The sequence below is a fragment of the Cryptosporidium ryanae genome, assembly GCF_009792415.1.
Source record: "Cryptosporidium ryanae isolate 45019 chromosome Unknown contig_14, whole genome shotgun sequence".
NCBI classification, from domain to species: Eukaryota; Apicomplexa; class Conoidasida; order Eucoccidiorida; family Cryptosporidiidae; genus Cryptosporidium; species Cryptosporidium ryanae.
Genome location: NW_027125570.1, coordinates 38,898 through 65,677, shown reverse-complemented (window position 1 = coordinate 65,677; position 26,780 = coordinate 38,898). Strand labels below are relative to the sequence as shown.

The 26,780-nt window shown below is 37.8% G+C and overlaps 5 protein-coding genes across 5 annotated transcripts; 2 read left to right on the top strand and 3 right to left on the bottom strand.

Moving 5' to 3' along the window:
* Positions 1 to 39: 39 nt before the first annotated feature.
* On the top strand, positions 40 to 1,719 carry FG386_000498 (uncharacterized protein; the record flags this gene model as incomplete). Its single annotated transcript, XM_067339855.1, has 1 exon — positions 40 to 1,719. The coding sequence occupies one exon, from the start codon at positions 40 to 42 to the stop codon at positions 1,717 to 1,719; it is 1,680 nt and encodes a 559-aa protein (XP_067195725.1).
* Positions 1,720 to 2,032: 313 nt separating this feature from the next.
* FG386_000497 (vacuolar ATP synthetase subunit) lies at positions 2,033 to 2,530 on the bottom strand (the record flags this gene model as incomplete). Its single annotated transcript, XM_067339854.1, has 1 exon — positions 2,033 to 2,530. The coding sequence occupies one exon, from the start codon at positions 2,528 to 2,530 to the stop codon at positions 2,033 to 2,035; it is 498 nt and encodes a 165-aa protein (XP_067195724.1).
* Positions 2,531 to 4,050: 1,520 nt separating this feature from the next.
* FG386_000496 (vacuolar ATP synthase subunithypothetical protein signal peptide) lies at positions 4,051 to 4,545 on the bottom strand (the record flags this gene model as incomplete). The annotated part of the gene is made up of 1 exon (XM_067339853.1): positions 4,051 to 4,545. The coding sequence occupies one exon, from the start codon at positions 4,543 to 4,545 to the stop codon at positions 4,051 to 4,053; it is 495 nt and encodes a 164-aa protein (XP_067195723.1).
* A 1,007-nt stretch (positions 4,546 to 5,552) lies between these two features.
* On the bottom strand, positions 5,553 to 6,092 carry FG386_000494 (uncharacterized protein; the record flags this gene model as incomplete). Its single annotated transcript, XM_067339851.1, has 4 exons — positions 5,553 to 5,625; positions 5,682 to 5,769; positions 5,823 to 5,873; positions 5,945 to 6,092. 4 exons carry the CDS (start codon positions 6,090 to 6,092, stop codon positions 5,553 to 5,555), a joined length of 360 nt encoding a protein of 119 aa, XP_067195721.1.
* Positions 6,093 to 6,323: 231 nt separating this feature from the next.
* On the top strand, positions 6,324 to 26,541 carry FG386_000493 (thrombospondin type 1 domain-containing protein; the record flags this gene model as incomplete). The annotated part of the gene is made up of 3 exons (XM_067339850.1): positions 6,324 to 14,719; positions 15,192 to 23,603; positions 23,658 to 26,541. The coding sequence occupies 3 exons, from the start codon at positions 6,324 to 6,326 to the stop codon at positions 26,539 to 26,541; spliced, it is 19,692 nt and encodes a 6,563-aa protein (XP_067195720.1).
* Positions 26,542 to 26,780: the final 239 nt, after the last annotated feature.

The window sequence follows — 26,780 nt, the reverse complement described above, 5'->3', positions numbered from 1 at the left end:
AATGCTTTCTTTGAGTGAAAAGAATAGACATAAATAAAAATGGATAGAAAAACTAATTCAATACTGTCTAAAAGATGCAGTGATATAATACTGGAATATGAGATTCAAATGAACAGCACAATGAGTATCTCAGGTGATGAGAAGAAGAAAAAAAACAACAAATACACAAAATTAGTTGGAAGCAATATGAAAATAGGTTCAAATATAGTAAACAGTATAATTGAGTCAAGTTCTCCATACAGAAGAGACTCAAGTTTAATATGGATTTCCAATGATGAAGCGGACAAAAATGGGATTATCGATTCACTAAAGCCCTTTATAGACGACAATGGAGTTAATATACTTCCAAATACATGTGAAAAATATGTTTTAGTTGACTCGTACACGAATGTTTTGGCGTCGAATAGACCACAAATGTGTTATATTTCATTATTAAATCCACTTCCGCAAGACACCGTTGTTGGAGTTAAATTTGGTGAACAACTTTGTGTTGGGAAAATAAATGACACTATAATAGAGTATATATCGCCTTCTCTTAAAGTTGGACGAAGATATGCAAAACTTTATTTAAACAGCATAAAAGTTGGTGTTAAGTTTGGGAATGGCAGCACTAAATCTGAAATAAGGGACTGTTTTCCAATAGACGTGATAGTTCAAGATAATAAAATAAGAAAGAACGAGTTTAAGTTAAATAAATCTTCTGTTCCAGTTGGAGTAATGGGCATAGATCCAATTCCAGAGGTTGATATAGAAAACGAGATTGAGGATTTATTAATTTTGCATAAACCCAGATCAACAGCATCTTTTATATCTAGAAAACACGCTTTGGAAAGATATTTTAAAAATACACACTCTAAAGTTGTAAATGCTCCTAGAAGAGAAACGGGAGACTTTAAAAACTTGGACCCTGCATTTAAGGCTGCGGTTAATCGTGATTTTATAAGAAGACTATCAAACATTAATTTAGAGCCAGATTGTAAAAGAACAATTAAAATGTTGGAGGAATTTATTTCTAAATTAGATATTGGTGCAATTAACTCTGTTATTCCCTTTCATACAAAGTTATCCTACTGGAATTCCGTTATATCAGATGGAACTCAACAGGTGGTGGACCACTATCACAGTTATATTCAGCAAGAAAAAACTAATGAGAAATCAGTATATATTTTCACAAAAAACTCGCCTGAGTCTGTAAATCCTTATCACATATTTATGTTTTCATGTATATTAGACGAAACTGGTGACCAAATAGTACCTTTATTAAGAAGGTTTTCGTGTATGCCAAAAATGATAAATGACTCGAGACTCTGGTATTGTGTTGGAGATTGCAAACTTGAGAAAAATGAAATGGCAAACCAATTTAGGAAGATCCAACTACCCTGTCCCGTTCCATTAACAATGAAATCAAACAACTCATCATTCATCAGAAAAAATAAAGAAAAACTTAAAAACAAGTCTAAAATTAATGATCAAGACGATGAAAGTGAGGTTCAAAAAATTAACAAATGCATACAAATATCAGATAATGTTTCATTGTTTTTTGAAATGTGGCCCTCAAAGTTGCTTCCAACTGCAGGAAACACTTCAGACTCCTATTCCCTAACAGTTTGCATTGACGACTATCAGTATCACTCAGTCACAGGAGTCTCACAACCCGTACTAAACTTTATAATTCAAAAATGGCTTGTTAAAGTTCCTCTTAGAATGGAGAGTAATTGACTCATACGTGCATGAACTTCTGCCCCCAACCAGGAAAGAGACACAGTTCTCTATTACAGGCAAAATCACGTGTAATTGGGAAATAACTCGTTCCCTAACTATTTATTTCCCATTGAGGCTATAAAACACAGGAAGATTAGACGGGCGGAAAGACACAATTAGGGTAAATTAGAGAATTAATAGTTAAAATTAAATTTAACCAAATATCTTTTTTCCTATTACTAAAAAAGGTATATTATTCTCTCTAACACGTCAATATCATCTCATCTATAATAGGTAGGAGTCTTACTGCTAATTCGATAATAATTTATACTCAAATGTATGATGCACATAACTGTCCACTCGGTTTAGTAGTGCCCATAATAATACCAATGATAACACCATAAATAGCTAAAGCCTCACCGAAAACAAGAATTAAAATCATACCAGTAAGTAACCTTGGTTGTTGAGCTGCAGCTCTTACACCTGCATCACCAACGATACCGATTGAAAGACCGGCAGCCAAGCTGCTGAGACCAATAACTAAGCCAGCACTCATTTGAGCATAAGCAGTGTAGGCAGAGTAAAGGTTTGGCTCACCCATTTGGAAGAAAATAACCAAAGAACCAATTAGGCCGTAAATACCTAAAATACCTGCCATAACTGCTGGAATAATAGATCTCATAATTAAATCTGGTCTCATGACAGCCATCGATGAAATACCGACACCAGACTTAGCAATTCCATAAGCTGCTCCTAAATTTGCAAAGATTAAACATCCTGCAATTCCCATAAATCCGAAAAACAAACTATTTGGATCACAAGTAATCATCTTCTCTCACAAACAATAAACAGTTACGTTATTTAGTAAATACTATTCTCCGACGATATATATAAAGAATTTAAATTTTAACGGAAATTAAATTCCCCTTATCTTCACGATGAATTATGTGAAAAGTAATTTTGTTTCAATTAAGTAATTATTATGTAAATATGTATATATATATGTATATTTATATTTGTCTCTTTGGGGAACAGAATAGATAATATTACCGCCAGTCCCTGGCGGTACTAACAATATTTTTTGAGCACAAGGCAAAAATACATGGGGCGGATAATTTAGAGTGAAGAGGCAAAATCTGCCTACGAATAGCAATAATAATAGTGCTTCTATTTATATCAACGAAGAACATAAAAACGTGATATTCAGTTCAACTATTATTTTTTTTAATGAATCTAACTCATTTTTGCAGTAGATCACATACACTTAGATATTGTTTTCGCATTTCTATTTTTAAATAATATTAAACCTGGCTTTCCAAATTAGTTTCAATCCCCTCTCCTAAAATCAGTGTTATCTCTATTTCAAGTACAATCTCACATTAAATATCACTCTACCTCAGGGTATCAAACTCTAAATTTTGGTTAGATTTTCAATTCTATCTATTATTTCTATTGTCGCTGTTAGTTCACCAAAATAGAAGGACGCGCGGAGCTGTCTAATGTTTTAGGCGCGTGAGTTTTGACCGAAATAAATTCGATAGGAATTAAGAGTAGATAACGAATTATAATTAATTAGAGGCAGTAGTTATGTTTTTGCGTTATTTTAAGAACGAGAAGGGCGAGAGAGTTTATACGTTGTCTGTAAGTTAATTTTATATGCAATATAATTTTCTTCAGTGACTAGATAAGTCACTTATAAACCTGTAAATGCATAACAACTTATATTGCAATTTTGGATTACTTGAATTAACTATTTTGTCATTTGTAATACCAGGGCACTAACAACAATGGAGAGGTGACTTTATCTGCTCATCCGGCGAAGTTTTCTCCGGATGATCTTTATTCTTCACAAAGAATAGCATGCAAGAAAAGATTTGGTTTATTGCCAACTCAACGAAAAAACAACTGAAGTGAAAGTAAATTGTTAAAAATTTTTTACTTTAAATTAAATATCACCTGAAACTTAGGTAATAATCTCAAAGTGCAAGCTAAACTTTCATTGTATATGAAACTCCATTTTATAGATAAAACAAAGACATTTGTAGTAAGACATGATAATAACTAGACACAAGTCTGTGTTTCTTAGCTAGAATTTATAATGAATGTGAAATAAAGGATGATTCTTGCTTCCACTTTCTATTTTATTTGCTTTTTTCCCTCTTTTGAGGGATCTCGATTCTAACTATCTTCGCAGGGAGTCTTTTTCGCAAAAAGATTGCGTTATTCATATATAGGTAATCAAATTAGGCAATAAATCCGTCAAGAAAACAAATTTAAAAAATGTAGAAAGGTAATAAATTATATTATCTATCCTAATATCAATAACGATAGTTTATTCATTTAATGTTATTATTGAATAGGAACGCAAAGATTTGCACCATTTGGACTCGAAATAAGAACTAATGAAACAATAATACCATAAATAGCAAGAGCCTCACCAAAAATTAGAACGAGCATTGAGGCAACAAATAATTTGGATTGTTGGGCAGTACCACGAATCCCTGCATCTCCTGCAACTCCTATAGTAAATCCACTTGCAGCACAGCTGAATCCAGAAATAATACCTGCCGCGAGGTGGCAATAACCTTGGTATAGGGAGTAATCACTTCTTAGCTGAGAACATATTATTACACCAACAATCAAACCATATACTCCCAATATACCTGCCATAACTGCTGGAATAATAGATCTCATAACTAAGTCTGGCCTCATTACACCACTAGAGGCAATAGCTAAACCTGATTTTGCCGTTCCGTAAGCTGCACCTAAATTAGCTAATGCCGTGGCAAATGTTGAGCCCAACATGCCGAATAAAGTTGCTGTTGGAGTGCATAATGGTGCCATTTTTACCGAAATATAAGCTCAATGTGTATTTTTATCTTTATCCAACTTAAAAATCACTCTTCTTTTTCTCAACTACGAGAAGTTAGGATGTCTGTATGTATATGTCGATAGCAAAATCCTATTCTCTTTTATTCGTTTTCCTCTTTATACAAAAATTCTTTAAATTATTTCTAAATATATATATATATATATACGATCTTCTCACTCTTTCCACCTTATTTTTCAGGAAAAAAATACCAACATACAATTTATTATCTTTATCCGCCATGAGACAATGTTTTTGCCGCCAAGACTTTTTTTGAACCTTTAAAAATGAGAAAGACTTGCATTCTCACAATAGTAGTTTTGCATGACTTTGAGTGCTTTTTTGAATTTAACAAGAAACTGTATGTTCTTCTTAAAAGTTACCTTTGCACTTTTTTTAATCACTACGCCTTTTTTCTTTTTCCTAACGTAACATCAGTTAGCTTTCTTTTTTTAGTGGCTTATTTGTTTATTAAATACTTTTGGTTTGAATAACATACTTTAACTGCTAAAGCTTGTCCATCTCACACTCATTTCTTCGATTTTATCCTTCTGACTCAAACATGTTTAATTTCTGTTTATATCGCATGCAAACCCAATACCGGTGAATTATAGTAATGTGGATTAGAATATATACCGAACTACTAAGTGTTTGATTTCTAAATTTATTTCTCTTGTTTCTTGATCAATTAAAATTCAATATAAATTAACTGTCACAAATACTTTAAGGCTTGGGTAACTGCTAACAAGCATTGATAAGTGAAGAAAATACACAAAGTCAAACAATATATATTATTTTATTAAATTAAAAGGCGAACAATACTGCTGTTAATGCAGGTGTTTAATCTAAGTACGCAGGTAACAAGACATAATTTAATATACTTAAATATATAGATTCTTTTGCAAAATTGGAATGTGCCAATAGTACCTTATTTCCTAATGCCAAAACGCTGTGTTTATGTTAATCACGGAATTCATGTGGTTCAAATTGTCATCTCCGCTGCCAGCATTGCATGGCTTTCAGTCCAAGCCTCCTCAGTTTTGATTTTTTTTAAGCTTTAAATGTGGAAAATAGTGTCGATTTAAATAAAAAATTCTAATTTTAAACTTACAGTCTTTTGTGATCTTTACTCCTATTATGTGAAATCAATGATGAGGAGTTTATAAAGTATCTTGCACAGGTAATGCAGTAAAATTGTCCTGAAAATCAATATTATGCAAAAAAGGAATAAGTATATAAAAGATGAACCTACCGTTTCCAGGAAGATCAGGGTCAACTGGCAATTTGACTCCTTTATAGTAGTCTTTTTGAACTAAAACAATTCACAATTTGGGATTTTTAAAGATGTAGACAAACAATACTCAACAAACATACCTGTTTCAAAGTCCTTCGTCCTCCTTTTGGTCTTGACATACTTACCCAAAGCCCTATTCTTTGACTTTCCGGTCTTCCTCGACCTCCTTTGTCCAATACCCATGGCCCTATATACTTTATACACTATTCTGGAGATTCTATCAAGCATTTTCCAAGGTACTAGGTCTTTTGTGACATTGCCGCCTAAACGAACGCGCCGTGAATGTGCTTATTGCTGGTGGCCTTGAATGAAGTCGAAAAAAAGGGTTAAAATAAATAAATTTCTTTTTAAAATTTTGTGAAACACATGTGTGGTATATAAATTATGAAAATTTGGCCCTTTTTACATGTATACTTAAATAACAACGATATGAGTGTTATTTTTTTTGGAGCATAAAAGATGATTATAATAAGATTTCTAATTATAGTTACACTATTGCTGTGTTCGATTATATTTATATTGGGTAGATTTATAAACAAGGAACTGAATAAAAGAGGTTTGAATGTGCTTTTTTCAGTTTCAGGTCCTTTTTCATTTAAATACTTTAAAATAAGTGTATGCAATCAATACTTGCGAAGATACAATATTAGTGACATGAGGATTCTTTTTAGGGACGTCTCTTTGGGAATTGAGTCTTGGAGACTTAAATTAATCATCGGAAGTCTTAAGTTAAATTTTTATGTGCAGAACAATGGATTTGAGAATAATATTGAGATTAATGAGGAGGACATTAAAAAGAAAAGTTCAAATAATTATTTAGAAAATAAAAGCGTTAATACAGAAAACGATGTTGGAATGATCAGAAACCTGATGATAATTGTAATAATACAATTAATCTCAAGGATGGTTCAAATTGAATTTCACAGTATTGAAGTTAAATCGGTACTCGCGGATTGTAATTGCAATAATCAACAGAAAATCAGTGATGGTATATGTGAACGTTGCAAAAGAAAAATAAGATATGGCATTGTGCTTAAGTTAATTATTAATTCATTTTTTTTGAGTACCAATGCATATATCGGTGGAGTGTTGCTCAATTTAAAACTTTTTAATGCTCATTTTACTGTATACCCACTAGAGAATACTATATCACATAAAAGGTGCTGTGCAAACTATATTGATTCTAAAACAGGCGAACTTGATTATAATGGAATAAAAAGTAACGGAAACGGTGTAATAAAATATATATATAATCAATTTAGGTCAAATATACATGATGATACTGATAAAACAAGTTCTGGATTTCCACCTTTGTTGTATATTAAGGACGAATTAAATATAGATATTAAACTAATGCATTCTATTTCCGGTTCAAATATAAAAATTTTCAAGCTTAAGAAAATGAATATTTGTACGAAAAGACTATGGATTACTATAGTAGCGGAAATAGTTTGTGAACTTGTATACATATTTCATTTACTTACTTCAGGCAAAATTAAAACTGTTAATCAGAAGGAAAAAGGCACCGTGAACACTAATAACTTCCTTTATGATACTAAAATGCTCGATTCAAGTAAAACTGACGTTAACAGTTTAACTGACACAAATGGCAACAAAAACCGTTGTGACGATAATTACAGTTTTTACGAGCAAGTAAAGGTTAACTGCAATGTTCAGAATCCAGTGATAATGTTTTGTGATGTTACAGAAACGAGTTCAGGATTTGAATTAATACTAGATGAATTTGAGTCAACCTTGACAATTAAATATTACAAAGAATATTATTTAGAAAATGAAATTACTGAAATCAATTATTCTGATGAAATGGACAGTGAGTCTCTGACTGAATTTGATAATATGCCATATGGTGATTTAAATTCTGAAGGTGCCAAATATAGAACAAAAAATCGTAAATCTAAAAGAATTGTTAAGAACTTTAAGTTATTATTATTGAGTAGAGTTGTAACAGGTAATTCTATTATATGTTCAAATTTAGGTAAAACAAATGATTTTTCTGCAGTTACAAATACATTAGATCTAAACAGAATAAAGGACGGTAATATTAATTTTGACAGAATGTTTGTAATTGAAAAGTATAAATCACTTTTGGAATCATCAAAAAGAAATCCAGTTAAGTTATATTTTCACAATAGTATACAAAAAATGTTCGGATTTTGGAGGGAAAATGGATTTTACAAGAACTTATCTTTGTTTTTGCAATTGATCAGGTTCAGGAAGTATCTATTGAAGATTGATAACGGAGATTTAGCAACACATTTATGCGATTATAGGGACGATTTCACGAATGAAATTCCTAACGTACCTCTCAGAATAGAACTTCACAAGCATGAGGTTCTGAATAGCAACTTTATTTTTGAAAATAATGGGAAATTGCTGGAGATGAAAAACAATATCAATATTGATACCAATTTTATCTTTTACTTTGACATTAAAGATTTGGTTGTCCAAACAGGTAATATAGAACTTTCAAACAAAGAACTATTTGACTTGAAAAATAAATATGATATCACCAATAATCACTGTGACGACTGTTTTATTGATTCTTTCGGGCCAAATGACAGGTATTTGTGGAAAATAAACGGCGAACATAACTGCAATCTTAATCTGAACAACGATAACAAATACTTCGCTTTAGTTGTGAAACACTTAAAGTTGTGCAACACGTCGTTAAACAGAGCCCTTTCTATTCTATTTAAGAATTTGAAGCTGTTCTCTTTGAAGGACTTCACTGACTTGGAAGACATATCATTTAATTATTTGATTAAATCAGGCGATTCTAACTATAAAAATGACTTTCAAAGTATTAATATCCACAAATATGGTTGTTTTAATCAAAAAACTAAATATTTTACGTACAAAAAAATTGACTATATCGAAACATCTAATTTGTTCTTGGTTAGAGGAAATGAGGTATTGATAAATATTCCTTGGGACTGCAAGAAGATTTTATTGAAAATATCTCAGGTAAACGGAGATTTGAGTTTGAGTTATATTCCTATATATTTGTATCTGCTATCATGTTTTGTTATTGATTCAGTTTCACTTAAAAATAATAATATACACAAAGTATACTATGGTGTAAACAACAAATTTGAGGAGAATATTGACTACTATATTAAAAGAAGAATAAACTATTACAGTGAATTTAATAAATTGAAGAGCGAACTGTTAAGGTTAGTAATAAATATCAATCCAATGGAGGCACTTAATAGGAACATTGAAGGCTGGAGCATTCCAGATATAATGATTTCTAAATCCGGGAGCAAATACACCTGGTATTTCGACTTTGAGGACATGAATGTTAATTTTTATAATGACTTTAAGTTAATCATACAGTATTTAAGCCTGTACAGGTGCAACGAATACGGTAATTACGATATTTTTATTCGTAATATGAGCGTTATTGATTCTAAAAACAACAATATTGTTATTTCTGATAAAGTTAGACTGAGATCTGACATTCCATTTAAATCGATTAAAATTGAGTCCCCGATATGTCTGAAAAAACAACTAAGAAGGCTGTTGGATTTATCTCTAAACGGCGATTTACTTTTGTTATCTATATTAGGCGACCAAAGCAATGTAAGGGACAACTTGGACGACATTAATAATGGCTTGATACACTTCGACTCTAAAAGGTTTATTTTAGAAATTGAAGGTTTAAAGTTGCTGTTGATAAGCAACATTTATTATGTGGAATCACTATTTGAATATATATACAAATACGTTTACATATCATTTTACCAATTATTCCACCCACCTATGATTATTCGCCTGGGAAAACTACTTTCATATTCTAGAAAACACCCAATAGTGTTTTCATGCAATAATATATTTGACTTTAATATAAAAGATTGTTCGGTATACTTTTATGAATTGAATGATAAGCTGTTAAAAAACAGAAGCAACAAGTCAACCCTAAATAATAACATTTTGTTTTCAAAAGATGACACTTATATAAAAAGCTCCAAAATAAATAATGATAACGACAGCGAAGTATCGTTTGGCAAGGATGTTGGTTGGAAAAGAATAACAGACTTAAATAGTAGATTCAACATACCTATTATTGACTTTAACTTTGATTTGTTGAGAATACACATACGTACAAAGCATGTAAGTAATACAAAATCAAGTTGCGATGGTAAGGAGTGCTACAACTTGCCAAATTACCTACTTTATAAGTTTGATGATTCTAAGCTGTTGACGGATCCAAATTACAATCCATTTAACGCATTTGGTTATATCCACAATTTTTCTTTAAACATGCACAATTCTGTGAAAAATACATATAATAATGTGATATATGCAAGAAACGAGCTTAACACTAACATTGAACGCCTATTCTTTGATATAAGAAGAGCGTACAACATAAACGAAAGCAACCTAGTAACATACAGTAATTTGGATGTTTCAGTTTACTCAAACCATAAACTAGAAGTGAAAATTAGTAATATCAACTCGTATAAATTGTATAAAAAGTTACTTCCACTGATAGAAATGGCAAAAAATGGGTACAACTTCAAGTTTAGAAAAAATAAAGACACCAATAGCAATGCTTTAATAAACAAACGAATCACAAATATATACTTTAACCTTGGTGATAATATTAGAATATCAATCTCACCCTACACAAGGAGTAGCAACAGCCAGTACATAGACGACAATTCGTCCATAGACATTATACTTGAAAAAATAGACTATCTGCTAAATGTGGAATTTACTGGAGAATCAAGTGCTAAAAATGTAACAAGTGCATTGGACATTCAAAATGGGATTAATATCAACATAAACTCAATAAGGTGCGATAATATATGCAGCTTTGACAAAAAATATTCAGTGATATACAACATAGTTAACATATCAAGGTTTAATTTAAAATACGACAGCAGTTTTGACTCTGGAAGGAATATAGAATTGCAACTGAAAGGAGTACAAGGGGATTTACATGCCAGCAAAAACATATTGACTGTCGATGTAAACAATGAAAAATTGAATATGGCATCACAACTAACTGAGTTATTTTTCGACTACGATAACTTTCACGTTACAATGTATTATTGTATAAAATGCATGAGGTACAAGTGCAAAAACAAGTCAGAGGATGCGAGCAAAGCGGAAGGTGGTATATCAATGTGTGATTTACTTGGCAAATTTGATTATAAATTAAGCTTGATACTTAGCGGCATGCACTTTAAATACGAGCTTTTTGGCCTGATAATAAACGACATTGCAGTCAATCTGTGCAATAATAATATAAGCAAAAGACTGGAATTAAATATAACCGACGTATTTCTATTTGTTGAGGCATACCCCCTCAGGTACAATGCGTTTTTGCTAGTAAAAGAGAACAAGAGTGTTTTAAATAAAAACAGCCATATAAGCTTGGTATCTAATTTCAATAGAAAAACAAAAGTAATAAACTTCTTGCACATAAAAAGGATATTGTTCACTGTTAATTTGGCGAGAAATGCAGAGGACAAGAACACAATAATAATAGATACCGTAAAACTGTCATTAAACATGTTGCTGCTGATTTATTTCGACACATTTTTGAAGGTGATTAAATGCAACAATGGCTTGAATAACAAAGCAGACAAAAACGGCAGAATGAACGTCCAAATACTACACGGTTTAAAACTGACTTTACAGCTAAAAAATCTGCTGGTCAACACGCATTTAAATAACATGGATACAAATTCAAGAAGAATAAACAGTAATATGCGTGGAAATCGCAATACTGCTAATGCTATAATACATAACATGGATTACATTGATGATTTTTTATCCTTTATATTAACGAAAAACCCCGTTTACAGCACGATAAAACTTGTTGATGACTGCTTCAGTTGCAATGAAACGATGAACATATTCAATATAAGCGAAATGGACTGCATTGAATGCAAGTACAAAATGAACAATGTTTTGTTATACTCATCATACATAAAAGCAGAGGATTGTTATAAGAACAACTCGCTGTATTTAGACAACTATCTGAGAAAATACAGGGATAACCATGCCTGGGGTAAACTTACCATATACAGCGAGTACAAGAAGATTAGCATTTACAATGAATCACACAGCATTAATTCGGTAAAATATGACAAGTTAGTTAAACACTTGCTTGATGTAAATGACTGCCTTGGCCACAACGACAGCGATTATTTTTGGTGTTATAGCAGCCGGGAGGACTGCACAAATACATTTAAGCAAACAATATTAGATATAGAAAGCATCGACTTAATGCTGATATTGAAGAGTAACAATGAACTGGAATTGCTGTTGAAAATTCTGCCTTTATCGCTGTACGTGGCTGCATCAAATAACCTATTGTGGAGTATATCTGAAAACGAAGACATCAACAAAAACTACTCCAACGACAGTGTTTGCTTGCTTGAATGTAGCGAGAGTAGAGATTTATACAGTAACAGCATTGAAAAATCTGAGGAAAAATTGGACAGATACCATTTGAATGACAGAAACGCATATGGGGAGAGCGACGACGAGGAATACAAGGACAAACTGGTAACTGATTACTATTATGAGCATGAAGCAACCGATAATATACACCAATTGCTGAAAACAACACCTATATTTGTCAACTTCGGGATTAACACTCTTAAGCGTAACCAAAATGTAAAAATTTATCTTAACTCGCTGACAGTATCCATAGATTCAAATAGAGTGCGAATAATAAACGAAATTTTAAATTCATTCAACTACAAGACGACAGCGTTAAAGCAAATCAGTCCCTCTACTATAAGCAGCAACAACAATCCAAATTTGCTATTATCAATAGCGAGTTCAAACACTTCATTTTCGAACAATTTGAACGCAGTAAATAATGCATCCCTTCCACCGACAATATACTCCCACAACTCTAAAAACGCCGCAGCCAACTACGAGAACAGTAATTACTGTAATATTGGAGGCGTTAACAGCAATTTAGACGGAAGAAGCACAAACAACTTCGGAAACAACGTTACCAACTCCGCATTTAGGACTCCGTCCTCAGCTTCGTTCTCAAGCTGTTTCAACGAAAATACGAGGACGATTGCATGTGCAAATAACGAAGGCGCCACCGGTCACAATTACTGTTGTGGGTCTAATTACTATCACAGATCAAGCATAATGAATATACTGAATACGGACTGTGAAAGACAGAAATACACAAAAAAACGCGATAAAAGGCCTGCAAATAATAAAATGCAAAACATTGATGATTTGAGCCACAAAAGCATTAACAACATGTTGAAGTACGAGATAGACAAATACCTAATGAGCAACCCTTTGTCGTACACAATGATAGACAACATACAGAGTCAGCAAGTCTTTGACTGCGACAGCGCACATATCGCAAGCAACAATATTCAAATAGAATTTATAATTGACGAGTTGAACATTGATATGTTCATACACGGAAAAGCGTTTTCCAACTTCAGATCTACGGAAATCAACATTGTTTTGCTGTCAACCAGGCAGAATGATAAATCCACCGTAATAGAATTTGACGCCTCATCGATAAGTCTGGTCGCAAACAGGGACTTTTTTTGCAGTAACGAAAGCAATGGCTCAGTGCAGAATATCGCAAGTGCGAATACCAGTTCGCACAATGCCAATACGAGTGGTGGCGGCAGCAGCAATGGTTACACCCATAACAGTGACAATAATGTGAACGCTGAAGAAAAAGTCCCAGTAATACATCCGATGTACATAGATGGTCATACGAGTCAAGGCCACGGACATGTTCTGTCAATAAGAGTAAATATGAGGCAAATCAAGTTGCTGGAATTGTTCAACATAAGAATACTGGAGAGCGTAGTAATAAGAGTGAATCCAATCAAAGTTAATATAACTCAGTGTCTGACATCCTGTTATTACGATATATTTTTTAAGACCCAAGCTAGTTTAGCGAGCAGCGGCAATGCACTGGCTAACGCGAACGCAGGCAGTCAAAATAACAGCAACAGTGGCGATTTCTATAGTGACTGCAGTAACAACTGTGCCAGCAGCCAAAATGCAAATGGCAGCTTCAACATGAGTAATGAAGCGAAAAACGGGAGCGGAGGAATTGATAGCATCGACAACGTTAACTATAACCTTAACAATGTTCCGGCAGGTGACATTGCAGGCAACAACCCAGCATCGGCACTTGCTAGTAGGGACATAACAGAAAAGAAGATACTGTATTTTAATTATTTGAGAATATCGTCGATATTGGCTGAGGTAACATATAGGGGTTCTGTATCCCTAAACAAGGTTTTGTTTGAATTAAGTTCGTTTACACAAAGGAGGAAATGCAGGACATTCAAAGAGATGATAGATAAGTACCTATCGTTTCTAAGACGTCAGGCAGCGAGACCCGTTATATCGCACACGTTTAAGCAAATAAAGCAGTCGCTGTTGCCCAAACACTTCAAATCAATCAAGAGAAATAGCAACTACAATACACACTATAACTACTTTTACGGCGACAGTCATCAAAATGGTGTTAACAACTGGAATCTTCGTTCTGTTTCAACAAACCTCAACGCCTCCCAAAGTGACTTAATCGATTCCAATTATGGGAATGAAGCGAATGCACAATGCGAGAAGGACTGCTGCAATAATCGCAATAGCCGCTCGAGCTTGAGCAGCAACAAGGACGATGGTTACTTCAGGGGCAGCATCCGTGACAACGGCATTTCCGGTAGCAATCATAGTAACGCCAATATTGGAATCCAGAGCAGCAACAATAACGGCAGTGGCATCACAAATTCGAACAACGGCAATTTGAATACGGGTAATTGCAACAGCAACTCTAGAATCGACTCGGAATACAGCAAATTCAGGCTGCTGTTCGGAAATCAACTTCTGTTCTTGTGCTGGTGAATGAGTACGTGTATGCACCTGAATTTTAACTAAAAAGGGTCAAAAGGCAGACGCGTTATGCAATTTGCGAGAACAAGGGAAGGGGTGTTATCCTCGTAAAAACGTGGGCGAATCTCGAAAATGGTGGTTTGGAGCGGAACACCAAAAACAAATAAAAGGCATATGGGTTGTGCCATCGTGCTAGATTAATTTTTATTTTTCTTTCTTGGAACACAGAACACGCATCTGCACTTAATTTCCTCCTATAGCTCAAACACAGTAGTCGCAGCAAAAGTGAGTCGACTGCAACGCAACCAACAGATTAGGCGGACGTGCTGAATACAACGTTGGAGGTATAATATGCAAATAGTGGGAGATTCGATCTTAAGCGGTGAAAGGAACGACAATGAAAAGAAGGAAGGGAAGAGAGCGCTGCTCTCCGGTAGCTTTTCTAAATAGAAGCAGCACAATATGCCTCCTGTCGCTGTTGCTGTTGCTTGGATCAGCACAAGGCGGGGGCAAAAGGAATGCAATAGTAAGCTCATCTGGCCTGGTGTGTGAGGACAATCCGTCTGTATCAGAGAGTGGATACTCATGCTCTTTTTTAGCAAGAAGATTTGGGGGATTTCTGGGTTGCGAGAAATTGCTCAAGGACCTATCACAAGACAGCCTGCCAGCGGGAATTCCAGGGAATACGAGAGTAGTGGACGCCTGTCCCTCCTCATGTAATATGTGCAAGGAGTGTTCGTCAGGGTGTGCCTTGTGGTTTATAGGGAACGGAGTCTGCGATCCCGAGTGTGACAATGTGTATTGCCAATTTGACGGCGGCGATTGCTGGAAAGTGGACTGCAAACTGTCCAATTGGTCCGCTTGGTCAAGCTGCTCCGTAACGTGTGGTCCAGGTGGGAGAATAACAAGAACAAGGCAAATAGTTGTGAATCCCAGAAACGGAGGAGACTCGTGTGGCGCGCTGACGGCGGAAGAAGCGGGATGCAACTCACACATAACGTGTCCATTGAGCTGTAATGTTTCGGAGTGGGGCAACTGGTCGGCGTGTTCCTCTTCCTGTGGTGTTGGTCACCAGATGAGGGAAAGGTCAATAACCAAGGCCCCCAAGGACCAAAATTTATTTCAATGTCCGGAAACAAGACAGATAAGGGAGTGCTTTAGGGATTCGTGCACAAACAAGTGCACTCTTGGCGAATACAAGTTTAAGTCCGTAATTTCTGGAAATCCGTGCAAAGACAACGCTTTGAACAACAAAGGCTGCATTGAGAGAAGAGAGATACTAACGCCCTCATACAAACCCAACGCGGAAGACGAAAGGTGCCGAGTGGAGGAAAGGGAAATAAGTTGTTTGGGGTTTTATGAGGAGTGTCCGACTCAATGCGAGCTTTCAGAGTGGTCAAGTTGGTCCAGCTGTTCGTATTATCCGGAAAAATTAAAAAGCTACAACGACGAGAATAGTGAAGCCAGCGACTCAGAGAGCAACAAGTTAATATATAAGCTGTTAAAGAAAAGGACGAGGACGTCGAAGCGGAAACTGGGCTACAGCGAATGCAAGGACGAGACGGAGTACAAGGAATGCGACAACAGCGAAAGACTTGAGGTGGAGGCGCTTGTTAAGTGCAACATGGGCGACTGGTCTTCTTGGTCTTCTTGTTCAACGAGCTGCGGAATCGGTTCGAGACTAAGAGCAAGATGGCTATTGAGTGGTCCTGAAAAGGAAGATGATTTGTTGCTATCAGACAACCTGATAAACAACACGGAAAATGTTTGCGGACCGTTATTTCAAACGAAAGAATGTAACGACAAATCCTGTATAAGCAATGCATGCAAGGTGTCAGAGTGGAGTCAGTGGTCCGAATGCTCCGCGAAAGAGTGCAATTTGCCTGGCTTGTCTAAAAGACACAGAAACATACTTTCGCTTCCAAAAACGGGATATTGTCCTGTGCTTGAGGAAAGCAAGGATTGCCGAGGGAGGTGCGAGTCAGGCGAAATAAGGGGTAGGAGCAACGACAACTGCGTGCTTGGCGAGTGGTCCGCCTGGTCAAACTGTTTAGATGACTGTTACACAAACAAATCGGCAGGCAATTCGCTGTTGTCCTCGCATTCAAGTGGCAAAAAAAGGGTTCCAAACAAATACAGGCATAGGATGATACTGTCGAACTCAAAAGGAATGGATGGAAACAAGGTAATAGACTGTTCCAAGGAAAAAGAGTACATGGAAAAGGAGGCTTGCAAAGAGGAATGCAATGAATCCCAATTGAATGAGTACTGTCAAGTAACTGAATGGGGCTCTTGGAGTTACTGCAGTGCGAGTTGTGACGGAGGAACTAGACGGAGGATAAGAGAACGAGTAAATTCTTACTCTTACTCGTCTCCGTATCATTCACTGAGCATCCAATCCGCCAAAACAACTAGCTCGCCGCTAAGTGGCAGTAACAATACGTCTTCGTTGCATTTAAACAAAAATCCAGGGAGACCACTGTTGTCCAGAGGAATTGGTGGCGGCAACGGCAATAACGGGAGTCACTATTGTCCGTCACTGTTGGAAGTGGAGAAGTGCAACACAATACCGTGTTCGATAAAGTGCGAGTTGGGGCCCTGGAGAAACAAGAAGGCAGTCAAGTCGTCATTGTACCCGAATGATGAGGACATAGAATACAGCGGAGACATTGTGAAGGGTTGTTCTAAAAAGTGTGGCATAGGTATTGTAGAAAGGGTTAGGGATATAATAACGGAGGAGGACAAAAAGGACCTTAACCACCTGACCAGGGCGGAGAAGGAAAAAATTGTGAAAACATGTGGTCCGCTGACAGACACACTTAAATGTGTGAGTATATCTGACGAGGAATGCAGTTTTGGTTGCCAAGTCGGGAATTGGAGCAACTGGTCCAAATGTAGTTCTACATGCGGCGACGGGTATCAAAGCAGGAATAGAGTGCTGCAAGTGCCGTCATACGGCAAAAAATGCGAACTGGCCACAGAAGAGATAAGGGAATGCAACGAATCTACATGCCCGAGTTCATGCATAGTGTCGTCGTGGTCGGAATGGAGTAATTGTTTGGGAGGATGCGACGAAAGGCCGTACAGAAGAAGGGAAAGAGTGATATTGGAGCCTCCCACTCTAAATCAAGAGTGTCCAAGCCTGGTAGAAACAAAAAGCAACGAGGAGATAATGATGCTCTCAGACTTGAGTGGAAGCAACAAGGCTTTGATGTGTCCCAAAACCGAGAAATGTCCAGTAGATTGCGAGGCGGGTGCCTGGAGCGGCTGGTCCGAGTGCGATGTAAACTGCGGTATAGGCATACAAAAAAGGAGGAGGAGCATAAAAAGCAAAGGAACTCAGGGAGGGGCCTCGTGTCCGCCATTGGAGGACTTCAGACCATGCGCAAGAAAGTCGTGTAAATCGGACTGTATACTGAGTGAATGGTCAGAGTGGGAGCCGTGTAGCAAGTCCTGTGGTGGCGGCTCAAGAGCGAGAAGCAGGAGTGTGGTGTCAGCCCCGAACGAAGGTGCTGAGTGTGGCGTATTAAAGGAGTTCGAACCGTGCAACGAATTTCAATGCATAGCCACAAGGGACTGCGAAGTCGGACAGTGGTCGGCTTGGTCGCCTTGCACCGCGACGTGCGGGGGTGGCGTGAAGAGAAGAGAAAGAGAAATACAGGTGCCTGCCACCGGCGGTGGCAGATGTGAATATGATCTTAAACAGAAAGTCGGGTGTAATGGCTTCAGGTGTCCAGACGAACCATGCATGGACAGACCGGAAGCCCAGGAAGTCGTACCGTGCTCTATTCTAAAAGCCATGTTTGGTTGCCAGAAAAGACTGATAGATGTCGCGAAGGCAAATGGCGTATCTTATCCTGACGATAAGCCTGTCGAGGCCAGAATAATGGACGGCTGTCCCTCGACCTGTGGCATGTGCACAGAGTGTTCGCCCGGATGCCAACTTAGAGACATCGGTAATCTACACTGCAACCAAGCCTGCAACAATTCAGAGTGCAGATTTGACGACGGCGACTGCGAGGAGAGCATTGTTTTTAAAGTTTCGTGCGTCCTTCCAAAGCCGTCTAACGATATTATATACCAAAAGTCTATTTCGAACGAGGGTGCGAGTCCCCACGCAAACTCCGAGAACTTAAACGATAGTGAAGTCCAAAGTGGTAATGGCAACGAGGAGGAATACAGAAAGGGAGACGTTGTTAACATAAGATGCAAGGAGGGAATGAGGTTCGGGAAATATACAGGCATACCTTATTTTAAATACCAATGCAACGAAGGCGGATTTATACAAAAAATTGAACCTAAGGGAGCACCATTACTGCACGTAGACGGAGACGGAATACCCAGAATTCCAGGCTGTGAGGAAGACGAATGTCCATACGTGATGATACAAGAGGCACCGCAACTAATCGGATCTGTAAATACACTGTATAAGAGAGACAACAGGCATTCGTACACATATATTATGTACAGAGACATAGGCGAGCCCATATATATTACGGGAGACCAACAGAGAGTGATACTGGGTCCAGTTGGCACCTTGTATTTAATATCAATAGAATCCTTCTACCCTGAGTACAACGACCCGTCGTTTGAGAAATACACCCTGTGGAGTCTTGTTGACATTGCTGAGCAGAAGATACTGCAGGAATTCGTTGAGCTTAAGCTGGTTTGCTTGAAAAATCCGAATGTCATCAACAAGAACGAGCCAAATTTGAGCAGATACAGTGAGAAGACCAGCGTGCTCAACCCCGGGAGGACTGCTGTTGAAGGCAGCAGTGCGAACCACCCGCTCTCGGACCCAAGGAACAGTACAGACGCCAGCAGCAACAGCCACTTAAAGAGACCTTTCAGATTCCTTTCGCAAATAATCGAAACTGGCAGTGATAAAAACCTAGTCAAAATCAACAAAGACGGCGAGACGGAGGCCTTGGAAAGAATACTAGGTGAGTATGACCACGATGGCGATCAGTACTTAGACAAACCTTACACCTTTGTAATGGGCAGAAAGAGACACTGCGAGGATCAACCGGAGGTTAAGGAACAAGGCATATCATGCGATACACTGTCCAACATGTGCGAAATAAACATACCGAACCCTCAAAACTACGGACTCCCAGAAAACAGCTTTGTTTGGCAGGTGTGTCCGGCAACATGTAACAAATGCAACGAGTGCTCCCAAGGGTGTCCGGAGTGGTTTTTGGGGAACACCGTTTGTGACAGGTCTTGCAACAACAAGGAGTGCGGGTACGACCACGGCGACTGTGCGGACGGCGACCAGTCCGAGCGAGGTGTAGACGACCGCGCCGCCGAAAACGGCTACAACGGTACCGTTAGTGAGCACACGAGCGAAGGCCACGAGCAGAAGACGAAAAACGGCGAAAACGGCACTTCGCAGGGAGCAATCACGTTCTTTGCGGGAAAATTTAGGAACTGTAAAGACATACCGGAACTAATAGACTCGCTGGCGAGTTGCAAGGCGCTGAAGCAGGCATGCAAACTAAAACTGCCCCTCTCCTCGTCGTCGTTAGAAGCGGGGCTGTCTAACTCGGCCACGATAAGTCAGGTTTGCCCGCAAACATGTGGGATATGCGAGGAGTGCTCACCTGGCTGTCCCAAATGGTTTGTGAACAACGGTTACTGCGACACAAATTGTCAAAATCCAGAGTGCAACTATGACGGCGGTGACTGCGACGGGTATCACAAAGTTAGTTCCTTGGATACATGCGAAGACGACAGCAGACTGGCTGGAGACATCTTTGAAAGGGGCTGCGACGAGTTGATGGATTTATATGGCTGCGACGCGAAACTTGAAAGGATGAGGAGTCGCCTGAACGACTACGGCACCGGTGAAAAGCCATCCAAACTGTCTGAAACTTTTAAACTCGGGACCAGATTAAAAGACATATGTAAACTGACATGTAACAACTGCGGCGGCGCCGAGATGGTTGGGAACGGGACGGACAACGGAAGCCGCGGCGGCAACGAGGACAACGGCAATGAGAAACCATTCACGCTCTTAATGGGGAAGAAAAGGTACTGCGAGGACCAACCGGAGGTATCCCAAAGAGGAATGAGCTGCAAGGCGCTCTCTTCAATGTGCAACGTTAGTATTCCGGGCGCGAAATCATACGGACTGCCCGACTCAACGCCCATTTGGAGGGTGTGTCCGACAACATGTAACAAATGCAATGAGTGCTCCCAAGGGTGTCCGGAGTGGTTTTTGGGGAACACCGTTTGTGACAGGTCTTGCAACAACAAGGAGTGCGGGTACGACCACGGCGACTGTGCGGACGGCGACCAGTCCGAGCGAGGTGTAGACAGCCGCGGCAGCAATACCGGCCCAAAAAGGAATAAGTACTTGGACGACAATAGGTACTTCGAATTGTTGAAGGAAAAGGGCGAGAAATGCAAGGACGATCCAAAAGTAGAGGAGTTGTCTGGCTTCAGCTGCGAACAAATAACTTCAGTATTTGACTGTTTAACGCCACTAAAAGATCTTCCAGGCTCAAAAATACCAAGTGGCGTGCCCAAGAATGCACTTCTAAAACATGCATGCGCGCGCTCATGTGGGTTGTGCAATTCAGTAATAAATGATAACAACAGCGCCAGTGACAAAGCCACAGACGCGAGAATGTGCAGAGACGATGTGTACATTTCGCACGTAAATGGTAAGTGCAGGGACATAATGAATTTCTCGGTTAATATCAGCGAGGTGTGCAACGAGCCATTATTTGAAAGAACGAGTCTAAAAGAGAACAGCAAAAAAGTGGCGGGCAACTCAAAATTTAATATGAACAAGAAGGTATATGACCATTGTCCGAAATCGTGCGGCAGGTGCACAAGCGAATGCGATGATGACCCCAGAATGCTTCCCGGTGAGTGTAGAGTCGCTGTAGAAACGGCAAATATACAGGGATTTGGGTGCGACTTTCCGCTCATTCAGGTAAGTCCCTCGTTATTAGACAGATTCGATGGTCTGGAAGAGAGCGAATATTTACTATTGAGCGACGTATGCGCGAGATCCTGCAATTATTGCAATCCCAACTACAGCAATGGCGAGAACAAAGTGGAAAACAATTCGCGGTGTTCAATTAAATCCACCAAGCATTGGGGTCCGGGTTACCAGTTGGAATACAAGCCGGTGTTGACTGGAAGCAACAAGCAGCTGCAGCACTCTTCGTCCTATTCCGGCGACGGCTTTGGGGGGAGAATGAGCGACTTGGCGGAAAAAGAGTTGCGTGTGTCATGTAGTCCCGGCTACTCACCCCAAAATTCAGCAGACGAGAAGGATAGTGCCAGTGAGAATGACAGCGAATATAGAGAAAACAACTCTGTAAGAGTGTTGTGCGATTCAAAAAGTAACATCTATCTGCTACCAGAGACACTAAAGTGCCAAGAACCGCATATAAGTGTAATGAAGGTCACGTTGAGGATAGAGGAGGCATCGGACTTGGACTTTACAAGCGTATCCTCGATATACATTGCGTTGTATTCGTCGCTCCCTATATACCAGCCAAACGGTCTAAGAATAGAGGCGGTGGATACAAAGGACTTTGAGCACCTGTTAGCAAATGATAATCGCTCAAGCAACGGTGACAAAAACAATGCGTCAAATGAGTGTATTGATCAGAATCACCAGCTGAAATCATTTGGGATAAACTGTTCAATGCTTAAGCCTTTTTGTAACGTTACCTTGGAACAACTAGCCAGGCAATTTAACAGAGAAATACCCGAAGGGGTGTCTGCGGACATAAAAGTATCATTAGCATGTCCAGTAACGTGCGACGGCTGCAAAGAGTTTTTAGCAGCAGTAAACAATCTTAAGAGACAGGGTGAGCAGAATGAGACAGAGGCTAAAGCACAGAACAGCAACAGTGAAATAGGGCCTTTGTATGTACTGTTCAACGTTGGCTTTTTTTTATCATCTTCAGAAAACAGAGAAAAAGACTTTGAGAGTGCGCTGAGGGATCCAGTGATATCAAAAAGATTCATCACTAACTTAAAAACCCAATTTATGACTAAGGGCGTTAGATTGGCTCCGAAGGAGTTCGAACAAAGCAGGTGGGATTCGCAAAGATTAACAATATCAAACTCAAAATTGGCTTCTGAGGACATCGAGGGAAGAGAAATGAAAAGCACATTTAAATCGCACAAAATGGTAAAAATAAGAAAGTCAGAGTGGGATCGTTTTTATAGTGGACAGAGAAGTAATACTGACGAAGATGCTCGGAATTTATTCTACAAAAGTGGCGTGTCTATGCCACTTACGAAAAACTCACGTTTTGGCGTCAAGGAGTCGGTCTTTTTAAAAAGACCACTACAATATTTGCAAGAATCATATTTAAAGTGCAACACGGGCAGCATTAACAATAAACTGTTGCAGGAAATAGGCGAGTACGGAGATATTACACACAAGGCAGGTAAAAAAAGAAGCGAATCAGACAATAACTGCTGTAACCTTCCTCATGAATTTAGATACATACTGCTGAATGGTGGGTGTGGTTCGTTAATATATGACAGAGAGCCAAGTGGAGTGCAAATGGATCTGTTTTGCAGGGGAACGAGTGCATCTAAACGTTCGTGTTACCAGATATTTAGCGATTTAATATCAAAATACAAAAATAGAAAAGGACCACTTTGCAATACGATAAAATATGCGAAACAATTGGTGGATTCATGGTGCTACATATCACCAGAGTCCTATGTGTCCGACGAAAACCCCAAAAGCGATGAAAGATATTGTTTCAGTAGTATTAAAGAGACCGTCAATGTGGGGATGGATTCGCAAGAATTTGTGTCAGCACCACTTAAATTGTTTCAATCAAGATGTAAATTCAGTGGTTGTTTTAGATCGCATTTAAGGTACTTCGACTCAGTTACGCAACTACACGCCTCATGGGGATTTCCCTTGCCCAGTTCACCGCTGAACAAGGTTAAACTAAAAAACAATATTCACAATGGCAGCAGCGTTTTAGATATACTGTTGGAGGAAACAAACGAAAGGTGGTTGAATCTAATGTGTACGTCAACATCGTCCGGAGCGCATTGTCAAGAGTCACTTTCTATATTACTGGAAAGGAATCCAATTAAAAGCAGAACATTGCTGTTAAACCCGTGTCATTCTAAATGTTTCCTCAAGATAGCAGGTAAACTCGGCTCTTCTTTGCAGAAATTCGGCGAGATAGCCGATGATCCCCAGTCGGAATCGCTTGGATTGTTGTTAAGACACTATTCAAGACATTTTTGCGTTAAAAACTCCAAGGGTCAGTCATGTGGTCCGCTGTTGTTTGCAGGAGCCTCACTGGCCTTGGAGGCCTCTATGACTCGCAAATATACCGCCAAAGGCGATAAATATCTTGGTGACAATAACAATGTCGGTGCGAGATTTGGTTTGAACGAGGAATCAGATTCGCATTTGAATATTAGTGAATACTCGGCCAAGGGATTTCAGTCACACAATAAGAATTTGAGCAACTACTGCAGTCCTGGATGCTTTTATGAATACATTGGAGATGGGATGTGCGATTTGCAGTGTTTCACTGAGTCCTGCAACTGGGACAAGGGGGATTGTTTGACATCATCTATGTACCCTGAAATTTATTCACCTCTGGAGGATCTTTTCAAAGAATGCACACTGGACACGCCACAATTGTCATCTGCTAACAGTGGTCTAAAAAAAAGGGGGAGACTTTCAGGTGGAAGAATAAGCAATAGCTGTACATCAACATGTAGAGCAAGATACTCAATATTAACCGAGACACTGGGATGCTGCACTTCTGTGGCGGTGGACTTGTATCAGTCTCTGACATTTTTAGATGAAAAGATGCTGTCTAGATTTAAAAATAATGATTTATTTTCACTATCATTCTCAATAGCGAACCACAACCAGTGGTCTATTTCGAGATTGGAACAGATATGCGGCATTAGCCTAGATAGAACGTGCTCGAATGGGAACAAAAGAATTCAGGCGAGAATGTTATTGGGTTTAAATTATCCAGAAGATGGATTATCCGATGACCCTTTTTTCGGACAAATTATTTCAAGAATAATAAGTAAAAGTTTGACTATATTAGAGTCAGATGTTAAAAAAGTGTTCATATCCAATAACAGTAATAATCACAAATACTTAGTTGATGTTCTGGTGGATACAGGCAGTGACGACAATTCAGATGAAATATTAACAAAGTTAAGATTAATAGACAATATACTTAAGAGAAACGAGTACAATGTTTTAGCAAAGGAGGACAACGTAATTGGCAAATACAGCAACGGAAGAGTTAACGACGATATTATTGAATTAGAGAACAATAAAAGGAGAGAATCGATATTAAACAACTTGGAGGACATTTGGAGCGACGAATTGTGCATATTAGACGAATCGAATAAGTATATAAGAATAGAGGGTAATGAGAAATTAACAAAGAAATTTCTGGAAAACAAGAATACTAGGTGTAGCGTCAATATATTGGATATAACGTTTGAAAAAATAGCAACATTGGCTGTAACAAATTCAACGGCTCCAAGTGTACCTTGGATGAGTACATTGGGTTTTTCTCTATCAAACAAAGACCTGCAACCTGAGCCATGTTCAGAAAACAGTGTTTACATTAAAGACGCTGAAAGATATAAGATTTTACTAAAAACTAATTTTTTGTCCAAAAGTAATGATAATGATGGTACGGACAAAATAAGGTCCAGCATTCTACAAGTCTCATCAGCATTTGAAAACGAATACGACGATATAGATTTATTGTCAAACATAATATCTAGCAAAACATACAGTCATGGTACAAGATTTTCGATATCTTGTTCAAATAGTTATTTATATACAACTACGAGTGGAAATTCTCCAGATACATTGATATGTAATAACGGAAGATGGGAAACGCTGACTAATTTAAGATGCAACAAAAAGTGCAATAGAATAAGTTTAATTCCAAATGGAGTTAAATTAATAGACCCATATAGCTTCAATGGCAATCAATATATATTTCACGGAACCAAAATAGGTGTTGAATGCATGGATGGATACAAAAGCACAACTCCCTATGTAAACGATTACTATGAATGTATAGACGGCAGATGGAAGAAACCTCGTCTAAAGTGTATGAAATACTGCTCAAACATTAATAAGGATAGTTTGGGAAGCAGTCATATAGTTACGGGAAATGAGTATAGACACCAAGATTATAGAAAAGTTTATTGCAACAAAAATCATTATTTGTTACCGAAGTCAGGCATTAATCAAATGAATAACGATAAATACTCTTCGTATAAATCATCCTTCACATCTGTACATGATATGCAAGGAATCGAGCATTCCATTAATAAAGGTTATTTGATTTTAAACTGCAACAATGGAACGTGGGAATCGGAGCCACTAGTTTGTGTAAAAGGCACACTAACTGACTATAGTAACATAAAAAGGGGGATTGAGGTTACAATTACTCATATATTATCGATTAAAACGCTGATTGCTTGTATTGTTATAGTTTCTATTATTCTACTTATTATTACTGGAATTTGGTGGGCATGGGTAATTAGATACAAAAAACTTACTGATATGTATGACTATGACCAATATCAAAGGGTAGACAATGCAAGAAGAATATTATTGCAAATATCAGGTTTTGAGTATTCAAATGACAATACTTCTCTTGAAAGAACTACACTAAATTCAGATGTGAATAATAATAGCAGCAATAACAGTAATAGTAATGTTAACGTGAATAATGACTACTATGGAAGAATAACTTCTAGTAGGAATAATAAAAATAGTGAAAAGTTATCACATTCTTGAAATAATTCAAATTTAGTAAAAATGGCTATGTATAATTTTATTTAAATTAATTTTGAATACTTAACTATTATTCCACTTTTAAATACAATATTTACCAAATAAATTGCAACATTATTTGTTACTTTAAGTGATGTTTAAGTTATAAAGGAAATATACAAAATTTAAAAAGAAATTAGATTTTGAAAATACCAATAATAAATATATTTAAATATTCTAGTAGTTTATATAACTGTAACAAA